The 14,885-nt window shown below is 39.8% G+C and overlaps 1 protein-coding gene across 1 annotated transcript in view; it reads left to right on the top strand.

The window, feature by feature from the left end:
* Positions 1-257: 257 nt before the first annotated feature.
* LOC309796222 (charged multivesicular body protein 1B2-like) overlaps positions 258-14,885 on the top strand; it is a gene marked incomplete at both ends in the record, with an annotated part of 37,110 nt that continues 22,482 nt past the window's right edge. Inside the window, 2 exons of the mRNA XM_082609275.1 lie at positions 258-550; positions 736-836. Coding sequence (XP_082465401.1) covers positions 258-550; positions 736-836 — 394 coding nt within the window. The remainder of the gene's footprint in view (positions 551-735; positions 837-14,885) is intronic.

Below are 14,885 nucleotides of genomic sequence, written 5' to 3'. Positions count from 1 at the left end.
GTCACGGATAGTGTGAAATCTGAGGGAAAGAGGTGCGGCAGAAGGTTAAAGAGAGTTTGGAGTAGGACAAAATAAAGAACTAGATGGTCAGCTTGGTGAGGAAAACCGTTAAGAGCTGGTTAGGCTAGAGTGCAGCGAACGACACGAGGGGGCGGGGCTTAACCTCTGACCCCCAACGCACGGAAGTGACTGCAACACACCCTAACCGCCTCTCAGGGCGGCAACCATTTTGGCTTTATCCCAGCCCCGCCCCTCGGATGCAGCCGGCTCCATTCCCCCACGCCCACCCCCCCCCGCCTCCCCCCCCCCCCCCCCCCCCGCGCAGAAACCGGAAGTGGGATTGCGGACCTAGGAGCCAGGCCGGAAGCAGCTCAGTGCTAGAGTCTCGCTCCGAGCGCACTGCCGTCAAATCCTTGCCGCTGCCCCTGGCTGTCGCCTCCCAAGAAAAGTCGTGGGACCATGTCGAATATGGAGAGTATCCTTTCCTTTCTGAAAAGCTGCTGCTAGGGTTTAAAGAGGTGGAGGAGAGGAGAGCCTGGGGCCCCGGAAGGTGCCTGGTGGTGACCTTTTAGGTCTAGTTGAGGAGGGGTGAGGGTTCTGACTCCGATTGTTAGGTGCTGGCAGCCTGTTTTGTTTTGTTTGTTGTTTTCCTGGTAGCCCCCGCAACCATCCTGAATCAGGGGACGTGGGGCTGCTTTGAGAAGATTATTGAACATGAACTCTCCCTTGTTGAAGGCTACTGTCACCTGTTCTTTCAGTGAATTTATCCACTTCTGAAAAATCGAAGGAGAGTGGTGTGGAAGCAGGCGACAGTTTGCCAGAGGTTTGGGGCAGAGGTATAGGTTTTGAATGGGTGACGAGGGCAAATAGTTTTTGTGGAACTTCTTCCTTTTTCTGGATGGAGGTGACTGGCAATGAGTTCTTAATACCAGCCCTCCGAACTAAGTTGATTGCTTGCTTGTTAATAATCTGATTTAGCACGTGAGGAAACTCATAGTTTCCTAAAGCCACAAAAATACATCAGTTGCACCTGTGTTACCACTTAAGCAATGAGTTCGAGGTTAGGAACCAAGCTGTGTGAAGCTCTGGATTGAAGAAGGATGAGGTTGTTTTTCACAAGTGAAATACCATCACAGGATTTCCATGCCGCTGTCCTTCTTCCAGAAATTGGCATTACAGAAATAGAGTAGTTTGATATCTTGCTATTGAATGAAACTTGGCAAAATAACAAAATTGGGTCATAGAAATTCTTTGATAGCTCATATTGAAACTATTTTCATTCATTAATTTGTAAGTCTGAAATATAGAAAGACATTTGGTGAGAGGATTAAATTATGTAAACTGTACTGAGAATATTGGTAACATATTTGGTGCTGAACTGGCCAAGATAAACCAAGAATAAAATGTGAACCTTTGTGGAGGTGCAGAAATAGGTCATTTCATGAACTGAGTAGATGACTAAAAGGCCCAGTTTAAAGGATATAATTTATAGAAGTGTAGTTGTGTTAGATGATTTTTATTAAAGCACCATAATAAAAGAGCACTGGATTATGAGTCAGAAGATCAATTTCCAATCCCAGTTCTGCCTTTTAAGAAACATGTGAGTTAGAACAACTCGTATAGCCTCTGTTATGCAATGTTTAGTCATCTGTGAACATTCTAACTGACCTGTCAGCCTTATAAAGGTCTTGTGAAGATAAAATGAAATGTAAGGGCTTACTAAATTATGAAGTTTTGAACATGTTAAGTGTTAAAAAGTAGAGTACAATTTGCTATCTTTTTCGCCAGATCTTTTGGAAGGGTTTGAGGGAATAGCTCTAAAACTGCTTTTATTTCCTACTTTAATAATGCAAATTACTTTTGCTCACCTAAAAACCTACCTTATGTGATTTCCAATAATAAGATAGTTACTAATTTTCTTTCACTGAAAAGTATGTATGCCTGACTATAATTAAAATTAATGGTACTATTATCAGTAGTTTAATACATAACAAAAATGAACTATAACTACTCTTGAGTCCATCAAAGGAAGTGAGGACTTCATTCATACCGTCTGGCAGTGATTAGTTCTTTTGGTCCTTTTTTTAGAATCCAGACCTTTTCCTTTGAGTATAGAGGAAGAAAATGACATATGGACTCAGACCTGTCTTTCATAAATGAATAACTTGAACTGAAACTTGAGTAACATTTATTTGTCACCTATTTGAAATGTAGAAATCTCATTGTTACAGTATGTAAGAAGAATAAGTGTGCTAACACAATTGAATTAGCATGGTAATTGTGACTTCTGTCTTTGGGCAGTTAGATACACTGAAGTTATGTTGGATTAGATCCAATATCATTTTAAACAACTTGATGGAATAGCCAAATTTATTTATTTTTTTAAAATTTTTATTACAGTACGTTTGTTTTACAATATCATGTTAGTTTATGCTGTATGGCAATGTGCCTTTTCCTGGGGAAAATATTTGTCGCTGACATCTCTTTCCTTAGGGGATTCTAACCTGAAAAAGGTTGAGAAGCAACGAAGTAGATAATAGGTACTGTAGACATAAGAGTAAAGAAAGGGATGTTGTGAACTAGACTGGTATCATTGTCTCCTTTTGTAGTCACCTAGACAGATGAGACTATGTTATAGGCAAAAATTGCCAGCTACCTTAAAAATGCTCTCCATTGTGAATGGCTTTACATCCTAAAGCAGAATTACAGATCAGAGTCTCTGAGGCTTTGCTAGTATTGACAAATGTATTGTGATTTTTTAACCAAGATATTAATAATAGTTCAAATTTTGTTTTTTAAATATCATCACCTGACAGTAGTCTTATAATGTGTGTCCTGGCTTGCTAATATAATGTTGCCTTACAAGAAGTATTTTATGTAAGGAATGCTTCTTGTTCATCATTTGATGCTATTTGAAGATCAGTTCTGAGCAATTCACTATGAAAGTTAAAATTCAAAAAGAGAAATAAGAGTTGAGCTGGCTTTGAATTCCTTCTTGTTCTTCTATTCACAGTTAATTACCCATCTCTAGGCTTCAGTTTTCACATCTGTAAAATGAGGGAAGTTGACAAGCGATCTCTAAGGTTTCTTTCAATTCTGAAGATCTCCCTGAGTTTCTGTGTTCCCAAACTCTACCTCCCAGACATACACAAGGGATGATTAAGATGCTGGGAGCTGAAAAAGAGGAAAGTTGTGTATATAATGCCACTTTTTCTCATCAACTGTATGAATAACCATCTATGGTATGGCACCACTGCTTTATTATGGAGCAGGCAGGTGCTAGTAGGACATTCTTATTCCATCCTCTTACCTCCTTTGTTTTCAACCTTTACTTCTATGTAAAGGATTGTAAAATCCTACTGTTGGCACTTGGAATCAAATAGCTTTCTGCCCTATTGTGTTGGGATAACTTACTTTCTCTTGGTGTTGCTCCACCCACTTCAGAGAGGTAGGCAGGACGTAAGAGTTCTACTATGAATTTCTGCTAGTAAACTGACTATAACCATTTTTCTTGAGGAAGCAGATTGAAATCTTAGAGCAAGGTTTCCTTCTGTATGCATAATAAATATGTGGAACCCTAATGATTGTTATTTATTTAAATTTTAAAGCAATAATCTATTAAGGCATAGCTGATTTCTCCCCTTTGCCTGTCAGCAGTGTAATTGCTATTAAGTGAAATCACACAGAATTTTTTTTCTTTTCTTTTTAAATTTATTTATTTATTTATTTTTGGCTGTGTTGGGTCTTCGTTGCTGTGCGTAGGCTTTCCCTAGTTGTGGAGAGAGGGGGCTACTCTTTGTTGTGGTGCACGGGCTTCTCATTGCAGTGGCTTCTCTTGTTGCGGAGCACGGGCTCTAGGCGTGTGGGCTTCAGTAGTTGTGACATGTGGGCTCAGTAGTTGTGGCTCGCGAGCTCTAGAGTGCAGGCTCAGTAGTTGTGGTGTGCTGCCTTAGTTGCTCCGTAACGTGGGATCTTCCTGGACCAGGGCTCAAACCCGTGTCCCGTGCATTGGCAGGCAGATTCTTAATCACTGCACCACCAGGGAAGCCCAACATAGAATGTTTTAAAGACATATTGGGATTTTTTATTCCCTGACTAGCCGTATTGCCCAGTTAAGATACGTGACTTATCTAAATCATGAGGTGGTAATGACAATTTATTGAACATCTACTATGTACCAAACTTTGTGCTGGGGATTTTATATATCATCTCAAAACCTCAAAACAATCCTAGAAGACGGGTGGTAGTGTCCTCATTTTATAGAACAGGCAATTAAAGCTAAGAAAGCTACAGAGCTTGTAAGTGTAAAGGATCTGAGCTCGGCTCCAAAGTCTCTGGTGTGTTCACGTTTCCATAGTGCCTCCAGAACTTACAGTGCACTTCAGTTATATTTGATCGAGTCCTAGGGTTATGCAGAGCTACTCTTTCTATATACTGACATTCCATTTGAGATTTTTGCTTTAAAAAGAGTTTGGAAAAATCAACACAATCACTTTAGGGAGGACATAGCTTAGATTTTCTCGAAAAGTCTAGTTCATAGATATATTTCCTATTAAGAGGTACACCTGTATGATGTAATGTTTTAAATTTTAATTTTATAGAGTTAGAAGGTAGGGAATACTACTTTCTGAAAATTTGAAATAATTGTTCAGATGATTTATTGATTTTCTTATTTATAAATCCCAAGGGCTAAGTGAGTTAGTGTTTTCCTTTTGTGTGGATTTTGGCAGGAGGAGGGAAACCTATTGCCATTAATGGAGATCTTTGAGACCAACTTTTCAGAGTCATTGTTTATGTTAGCAAAAAAGCAAGCATGGTGGTGTGTGATAAACCTCATAGTGGTTAAGAGGAAGATGGTAGGGAGGGGAGGAAGAAGGGTACACTGGGCAAAGGAACTGTATGTGAAGTCACAGAGTCAGGTAACTGGTGGAGGCCATCATCACTGAAGCACAAGTTGCTGGAGGCTGGGATTACCCAAGATCTAGTTTAGGGCCTTATGCATTATTTATTCTATACACGTTAATATGTATTACTGTTCAGCCTTTCTAAACCTTCAATCCATCAAAAATAAAGTATTTCAGGGCTTCCCTGGTGGCGCAGTGGTTGGGAGTCCGCCTGCTGATGCAGGGGACGTGGGTTCGTGCCCCGGTCCAGGAGGAACCAGCGTGCCGCGGAGTGGCTGGGCCCGTGAGCCATGGCCACCGGGCCTGCGCGTCCGGAGCCTGTGCTCCGCAACGGGAGAGGCCGCAGCAGTGAGAGGCCCACGTACCACAAAAAAAAAAAAAAAAAAAAGAAAAGAGTATTTCAGTCATTGTCTTTTCGGTTGGCAAAGAAAAAGAAATACTCTCTTAACTGCAACCACTTTGCCAAATTGAATTTATGATTAGTCAGTGAAGGAGATTATTCTGCCAGTGTTATTTTTTCCAAATAGAAAAATACTCCAAGGATTTACAGCCAACTAAAATATCTAAAATATTTCACAGGGGCTTCCCTGGTGGTGCAGTGGTTGGGAGTCCCCCTGCCAGTGCGGGGGACGCGGGTTCGTGCCCTGGTCCGGGAGGATCCCGCATGCTGTGGAGCGGCTGGGCCTGTGGGCCATGGCCGCTGGGCCTGTGCATCTGGAGCCTGTGCTCCGTGGCGGGAGGGGCCCCAACAGTGAGAGGCCCGCGTACAGCAAAAAAATAAAAAAATAAATAAAATAAAATATTTCACAATATATCAACTCTGGTTCATAGTTCAATTTAGTGGTTAAATCAACACCATTATTTTCCACATTAGCAATAGAGGATATTCACTCACTGTAGTGTATACAGAGGGTGATTATTTGAATAGCAGGCACCTGAATTTAAGAATTGCATACCCTGGTTGTAGAAGGTACCCGAGAGTTAGAGGCAAGGTTTTAGACCCAGGAGTGTTTTGATTTCTGGCCTAGGACAAAAGATACATCATCAGAAAAACACTGGTTTTACAGGTTGCCTGGGATACATAGACACATATGAATATATTTGGCATTGGTGGTAGTCTAAGATATGTAGTCCTCCTCTATGGAATCATGTGCTTTACACTATATTTATGAGTCAAAATGGGAAAAATAAGAAGAGACCATGTAAAAAGTATTTCCCAAAGCCAAATGTCTTCAATTTTAAAAGCCGTCCTTTATTGTGAGACTCTCCTTCCTACATTTTTGGTGTTGCTCTGTTCTTTCTGTTAATTATACCAGTCCAAGGATTTTTTAAAAAGTCTGGGATCTGCTATGACATTGGTTTTCTCACTCTTAGCCGCAGAGTCCTTTTTTTTTCCTGAATGGAATCATGTAGAAACCTAATATACAACAGAAATAAACATCATTGTATTAGTGTAAACTTATTCATAAGCTTATATGTGTAATTGAGTCCTCTTGCCCAACATCAGTGATGCTTTTTCCCCAGTATATCAGGTACCATTGTAAAACATTTTTTCTACTATTCATTTACTTAAAACTATTGAGTACTTCTGTTTAATCACTGCACTAAGCTGATGGTATAAGGATAATTAGGATTCATCCTTATTCTCAGGGTGTCCATAGTCTAGTTAAAGAAGTAGACATGTAAAAAAGAATTATAATGAAATACAGAAAAGTACATCATATATAAAGTAACATGGGAATAAAGAGTAAGTAGCTACTGACACTGTAAATTTCAAATTAGTGTTTCCAAAGAGTATACTTAAAATTTAGGACCAGAATGTTTGAAAACAGCTTTGGAGAAGAGCTATTTTATATTAAATTTATATCAAGCACAAACAGGTTCAACGTATCCAAGTTATAATACTACTACACATTCCTAACAGTGTTGTCCATAGACCAGTATTATTTAATACATGCTTCTGGGTTTTTTTCTTTTAATTTTCAAGCAACCCTCTTTTTTAAATTGCAAAGATACCATCTCATGGAACAGGACTATAAACTCTTAATCTAACCTTTTATTTGAAATGAATTTTTTACAAAAATCATGTAAATTTAATCCTCACCCCCCCCCCAAGAGCAAGTGCAAAAAAGAGTAAAAGACCAATTACCTGCCACTGGGCTTAAGAAATAAAACATTACCAACTCATCTCCCTTATTTCCCCACCAAAGGCACCAACTGTCTAAAAGTTCATATTTATCATTTCCATGCATTTGTTTATATTTGACCACATACATGTACATTCTTAGGATATAATTAATGTCTTGCATATTTTCCAATTTTATGTGTGTGGTATACTGTTTTCTTTTTTATTCAGGATGATTCTTCAGATTCATACATTATGTCATCTTCACTTTCACCTCTATGTAGTTTTTTTTTTAAATTTTTTTAATTTTTAATTTTTAATTTTTTGCTTTATAACAAATTTAATCAGTTATACATATACATATGTTCCCATATCCCCTCCCTTTTGCGTCTCCCTCCGAACCTCCCTATCCCACCCCTCCAGGCGGTCACACAGCACCGAGCTGATCTCCCTGTGCTATTCGGCTGCTTCCCACTAGCTATCTACCTTACGTTTGGTAGTGTATATATGTCCATGCCGCTCTTTCACTTTGTTACAGCTGACCCTTCACCCTCCCCATATCCTCAAGTCCATTCTCTAGTAGGTCTGTGTCTTTATTCCTGTCTTACCCCTATGTTCTTCATGACATTTTTTTTCTTAAATTCCATATATATGTATCAGCATACAGTATTTGCCTTTCTCTTTCTGACTTACTTCACTCTGTATGACAGACTCTAGGTCCATCCACCTCATTACAAATAGCTCAATTTCATTTCTTTTTATGGCTGAGTAATATTCCATTGTATATATGTGCCACATCTTCTTTACCCATTCATCCGATGATGGACACTTAGGTTGTTTCCATCTCCGGGCTATTGTAAATAGGGCTGCTATGAACATTTTGGTACATGTCTCTTTTTGAATTATGGTTTTCTCAGGGTATATGCCCAGTAGTGGGATTGCTGGGTCATATGGTAGTTCTATTTGTAGTTTTTTAAGGAACCTCCATACCGTTCTCCATAGTGGCTGTACCAATTCACATTCCCACCAACAGTGCAAGAGTGTTCCCTTTTTTCCACACCCTCTCCAGCATTTATTGTTTCTAGATTTTTTGATGATGGCCATTCTGACTGGTGTGAGATGATATCTCATTGTAGTTTTGATTTGCGTTTCTCTAATGAGTAAAGGTGTTGAGCATCCTTTCATGTGTTTGTTGGCAGTCTGTATATCTTCTGTGGAGAAATGTCTATTTAGGTCTTCTGCCCATTTTTGGATTGGGTTGTTTGTTTTTTTGCTATTGAGCTGCATGAGCTGCTTATAAATTTTGGAGATTAATCCTTTGTCAGTTGCTTCATTTGCAAATATTTTCTCCCATTCTGAGGGTTGTCTTTTGGTCTTGTTTATGGTTTCCTTTGCTGTGCAAAAGCTTTGAAGTTTCATTAGGTCCCATGTGTTTATTTTTGTCTTTATTTCCATTTCTCTAGGAGGTGGGTCAAAAAGGATCTTGCTGTGATTTATGTCATAGAGTGTTCTGCCTATGTTTTCCTCTAAGAGTTTGATAGTGTCTGGCCTTACATTTAGGTCCTTAATCCATTTTGAGCTTATTTTTGTGTATGGTGTTAGGGAGTGATCTAATCTCATACTTTTACATGTCCCTATCCAGTTTTCCCAGCACCACTTATTGAAGAGACTGTCCTTTCTCCACTGTACATTCCTGCCTCCTTTATCAAAGATAAGTTGACCATATGTCCGTGGGTTTATCTCTGGGCTTTCTATCCTGTTCCATTGATCTATATTTCTGTTTTTGTGCCAGTACCATACTGTCTTGATTACTGTAGCTTTGTAGTATAGTCTGAAGTCAGGGAGCCTGATTCCTTCAGCTCCATTTTTCGTTCTCAAGATTGCTTTGGCTATTTGGGGTCTTTTGTGTTTCCATACAAATTGTGAAATTTTTTGTTCTAGTTCTGTGAAAAATGACAGTGGTAATTTGACTGGTATTGCATTGAATCTGTAGATTGCTTTGGGTAGTAGAGTCATTTTCACAATGTTGATTCTTCCAATCCAAGAACATGGTACATCTCTCCATCTATTTGAATCATCTTTAATTTCTTTCATCAGTGTCTTATAATTTTCTGTATACAGGTCTTTTGTCTCCTTAGGTAGGTTTATTCCTAGATATTTTTTTCTTTTTGTTGCAGTGGTAAATGGGAGTGTTTCCTTGATTTCACTTTCAGGTTTTTTATCATTAGTGTATAGGAATACCAGAGATTTCTGTGCATTAATTTTGTATCCTGCTACTTTACCAAATTCATTGATTAGCTCTAGTAGTTTTCTGGTAGCATCTTTAGGATTCTCTATGTATAGTATCATGTCATCTGCAAACAGTGACAGCTTTACTTCTTCTTTTCTGATTTGGATTCCGTTTATTTCCTTTTCTTCTGATTGCTGTGGCTAAAACTTCCAAAACTATGTTGAATAAGAGTGGTGAGAGTGGGCAACCTTGTCTTGTTCCTGATCTCAGTGGAAATGGTTTCAGTTTTTCACCATTGAGGATGATGTTGGCTGTGGGTTTGTCATATATGGCCTTTATTATGTTGAGGAAAGTTCCCTCTATGCCTACTTTCTGCAGGGTTTTTATCATAAATGGGTGTTGAATTTTGTCGAAAGCTTTTTCTGCATCTATTGAGATGATCATATGGTTTTTCTCCTTCAATTTGTTAATATGGTGTATCACATTGATTGATTTGCGTATATTGAAGAATCCTTGCATTCCTGGAATAAACCCCAGTTGGTCATGGTGTATGATCCTTTTAATGTGCTGTTGGATTCTGTTTGCTAGTATTTTGTTGAGGATTTTTGCATCTATGTTCATCAGTGATATTGGCCTGTAGTTTTCTTTCTTTGTGACATCCTTGTCTGGTTTTGGTATCAAGGTGATGGTGGCCTCGTAGAATGAGTTTGGGAGTGTTCCACCCTCTGCTATATTTTGGAAGAGTTTGAGAAGGATAGGTGTTAGCTCTTCTCTAAATGCTTGATGGAATTCGCCTGTGAAGCCATCTGGACCTGGGCTTTTGTTTGTTGGAAGATTTTTTATCACAGTTTCAATTTCAGTGCTTGTGATTGGTCTGTTCATATTTTCCATTTCTTCCTGATTCAGTCTTGGCAGGTTGTTCATTTCTAAGAATTTGCCCATTTCTTCTAGGTTGTCCATTTTATTGGCATAGTGTTGCTTATAGTAATCTCTCATGATCTTTTGTATTTCTGCAGTGTCAGTTGTTACTTCTCCTTTTTCATTTCTAATTCTATTGATTTGAGCCTTCTCCCTTTTTTTCTTGATGAGTCTGGCTAATGGTTTATCAATTTTGTTTATCTTCTCAAAGAACCAGCTTTTAGTTTTATTGATCTTTGCTATCGTTTCCTTCATTTCTTTTTCATTTATTTCTGATCTGATATTTATGATTTCTTTCCTTCTGCTAACTTTGGGATGTTTTTGTTCTTCTTTCTCTAATTACTTTAGGTGCAAGGTTAGGTTGTTTATTCGAGATGTTTCCTGTTTCTTAAGGTGGGATTGTATTGCTATAAACTTCCCTCTTAGAACTGCTTTTGCTGCATCCCATAGGTTTTGGGTCGTCGTGTCTCCATTGTCATTTGTTTCTAGGTATTTTTTTATTTCCTCTTTGATTTCTTCAGTGATCACTTCGTTATTATGTAGTGTATTGTTTAGCCTCCATGTGTTTTTATTTTTTACAGCTCTTTTCCTGTAATTGATATCTAGTCTCATAGCATTGTAGTCGGAAAAGATACTTGATACAATTTCAATTTTCTTAAATTTACCAAGGCTTGATTTGTGACCCAAGATATGATCTATCCTGGAGAATGTTCCATGAGCACTTGAGAAAAATGTGTATTCTGTTGTTTTTGGATGGAATGTCCTATAAATATCAATTAAGTCCATCTTGTTTAATGTATCATTTAAAGCTTGTGTTTCCTTATTTATTTTCATTTTGGATGATCTGTCCATTGGTGAAAGTGGGGTGTTAAAGTCTCCTACTATGATTGTGTTACTGTCGATTTCTCCTTTTAGGGCTGTTAGTATTTGCCTTATGTATTGAGGGGTTCCTATGTTGTGTGCATATATATTTACAATTGTTATATCTTCTTCTTGGATCGATCCCTTGATCATTATGTAGTGTCCTTCTTTGTCTCTTCTAGTAGTCTTTATTTTAAAGTGTATTTTGTCTTATATGAGAATTGCTACTCCAGCTTTCTTTTGGTTTCCATTTGCATGGAATATCTTTTTCCATCCCCTTACTTTCAGTCTGTATGTGTCTCTAGGTCTGAAGTGGGTCTCTTGTAGACAGCATATATATGGGTCTTGTTTTTGTATCCATTCAGCCAATCTGTGTCTTTTGGTGGGAGCATTTAGTCCATTTACATTTAAGGTAATTATTGATATGTATGTTCCTATTCCCATTTTCTTAATTGTTTTGGGTTCGTTAGTGTAGGTCTTTTCCTTCTGTTGTGTTTCTTGCCTAGAGAAGTTCCTTTAGCATTTGTTGTAAAGCTGGTTTGGTGGTGCTGAACTCTCTCAGCTTTTGCTTGTCTGTAAACGTTTTAATTTCTCCATCAAATCTGAATGAGATCTTTGCTGGGTAGATTAATCTTGGTTGCAGGTTTTTCTCCTTCATCACTTTAATTATGTCCTGCCACTCCTTTCTGGCTTGTAGAGTTTCTGCTGAAAGATCAGCTGTTATCCTGATGGGGATTCCCTTGTGTGTTATTTGTTGTTTTTGCCTTGCTGCTTTTAATAGGATTTCTTTGTGTTTAATTTTTGACAGCTTGATTAATATGTGTCTTGGCATATTTCTCCTTGGATTTATTCTGTATGGGACTCTCTGTGCCTCCTGGACTTGACTAACTATTTCCTTTCCCATATTGGGGAAGTTTTCAACTATAATCTCTTCAAATATTTTCTCAGTCCCTTTCTTTTTCTCTTCTTCTTCTGGAACCCCTATAATTCGAATGTTGGTGCGTTTAATGTTGTCCCAGAGGTCTCTGAGACTGTCCTCTGTTCTTTTCATTCTTTTTTCTTTATTTTGCTCTGCAGCAGTTATTTCCACTATTTTATCTTCCACCTCACTTATTCGTTCTTCTGCCTCAGTTATTCTGCTATTGATCCCATCTAGAGTATTTTTTATTTCATTTATTGTGTTTTTAATCGATGCTTGATTCATCTTTAGTTCTTCTTGGTCCTTTTTAACTGTTTCTTGCATTTTATCTATTCTATTTCCAAGAATTTGTATCTTGGAAGTAAAATCTTGGATCATCTTTACCATCATTATTCTGAATTCTTTTTCAGGTAGACTGCCTATTACCTCTTCATTTGTTAGGTCTGGTGGGTTTTTATCTTGCTCCTTCTCCTGCTGTGTGTTTTTCTGTCTTCTCATTTTGCTTATGTTACTGTGTTTGGGGTCTCCTTTTTGCAGGCTGCAGGTTCGTAGTTCCCGTTGTTTTTGGTGTCTGTCCCCAGTGGCTAAGGTTGGTTTAGTGGGTTGTGTAGGCTTCCTGGTGGAGGGGACTAGTGCCTGTGTTCTGGTGGATGAGGCTGGATCTTGTCTTTCTGGTGGGCAGGTCCATGTCTGATGCTGTGTTTTGGGGTGTCTGCGGACTTTTTATGATTTTAGGCCACCTCTCTGCTAATGGGTGGCGTTGTGTTCCTGTCTTGCTAGATGTTTGGCATAGGGTGTCCAGCACTGTAGCTTGCTGGTCGTTGAGTGAAGCTGGGTGCTGGTGTTGAGATGGAGATCTCTGGAAGATTTTCGCTGTTTGATATTATGTGGAGCTGGGAGGTCTGTTGTGGACCAGTGTCCTGAAGTTGGCTCTCCCACCTCAGAGGCACAGCACTGACTCCTGGCTCCTCAATTTGGGATGATTTGTTGTCTATTCATGTATTCCACAGATGCAGGGTACATGAAGTTGATTGTGGAGCTTTAATCTGCTGCTTCTGAGGCTGCTGGGAGAGGTTTCCCTTTCTCTTCTTTGTTCTCACAGCTCCTGGGTCTCAGCTTTGGATTTGGCCCCGCCTCTGCGTGTAGGTCGCCGGAGGGCGTCTGTTCTTCCCTCAGACAGGACAGGGTGAAAGGAGCAGCCTCTTCGGGGACTCTGGCTCACTGAGGCCGGGCGGGAGGGAGGGGCACGGAGTGCGGGGCGAGCCTGCAGCGGTAGAGGTCGGCGTGACGTTGCACCAGCCCGAGGCGTGCCGTGCGTTCTCCCAGGGAAGCCGCCCTGTTAAGGATGATGATTGTTCTAGTTTTTGTTTTTGTGGAATTTTTTTAACATCTTTATTGGAGTATAATTGCTTTACAATGGTGTGTTAGTTTCCGCTTTATAACAAAGTGAATCAGTTATACATATACATATGTTCACATATCTCTTCCCTCTTGCATCTCCCTCCCTCCCACCCTCCCTATCCCACCCCTCTAGGTGGTCACAAACCACCTAGCTGATCTCCCTATGCTATGTGGCAGCTTCCCCCAGCTATCTATTTTACGTTTGGTACTGTATATATGTCCATGCCACTCTCTCACTTTGTCAAAGCTTACCCTTCCCCCGCCCCATATCCTCAAGTCCATGCTCTAGTAGGTCTGTGTCTTTATTCCCGTCTTACCCCTAGGTTCTTCATGACATTTTTTTCTCTTAGATTCCATATATATGTGTTAGCATACAGTATCTGTTTTTCTCTTTCTGACTTACTTCACTCTGTATGACAGTCTCTAGGTCCATCCACCTCACCACAAATAACTCAATTTCGTTTCTTTTTATGGCTGAGTAATATTCCATTGTATATATGTGCCACATCTTCTTTATCTATTCATCTGTTGGTGGACACTTAGGTTGCTTCCATGTCCTGGCTGTTGTAAATAGAGCTGCAATGAACATTTTGGTACATGACTCTTTTTGAATTATGGTTTTCTCAGGGTATATGCCCAGTAGTGGGATTGCTGTGTCGTATGGTAGTTCTATTTGTAGATTTTTAAGGAACCTCCATACTGTTCTCCATAGTGGCTGTATCAGTTTACGTTCCCACCAACAGTGCAAGAGTGTTCCCTTTTCTCCACACCCTCTCCAGCATTTATTGTTTCTAGATTTTTTTAAATTTAATTTAATTTTATTTTTTTGTGGTATGTGGGCCTCTCACTCTTGTGGCCTCTCCCATTGCGGAGCACAGGCTCTGGACGCGCAGGTTCAGCAGCCATGGCTCACGGGCCCAGCCGCTCCATGGCACGTGGGATCTTCCCGGACCGGGGTACGAACCCGTGTCCCCTGCATCGGCAGGTGGACTCTCAACCACTGCGCCACCAGGGAAGCCCTAGATTTTTTGATGATCGCCATTCTGACTGTTGTGAGATGATATCTCATTGTAGTTTTTTTTTTTTTTTTTTTTTTTTTTTTTTTTTTTTTTTTTTTTTTTTTTGCGGTATGCGGGCCTCTCACTGTTGTGGCCTCTCCCGTTGCGGAGCACAGGCTCCGGATGCGCAGGCCCAGCGGCCATGGCTCACGGGCCCAGCCGCTCCGCGGTATATGGGATCCTCCCAGACCGGGGCACGAACCCGTATCCCCTGCATCGGCAGGCGGACTCTCAACCACTGCGCCACCAGGGAGGCCCCTCATTGTAGTTTTGATTTGCATTTCTCTAATGATTAATGATGTTGAGCATTCTTTCATGTGTTTGTTGGCAATCTGTATGTCTTCTTTGGAGAAATGTCTATTTAGATCTGCCCATTTTTGGATTGGGTTGTTTGTTTTTTTGATATTGAGCTACATGAGCTGCTTGTAAAGTTTGAAGATTAATCCTTTGTCAGTTGCTTCATTTGCAA

This window comes from Mesoplodon mirus, assembly GCF_964341445.2.
Source record: "Mesoplodon mirus genome assembly, chromosome: X".
NCBI lineage: Eukaryota > Metazoa > Chordata > Mammalia > Artiodactyla > Ziphiidae > Mesoplodon > Mesoplodon mirus.
The sequence above is the reverse complement of the archived record's forward strand: the minus strand, read 5'-3'. Positions and strand labels throughout refer to the sequence as shown.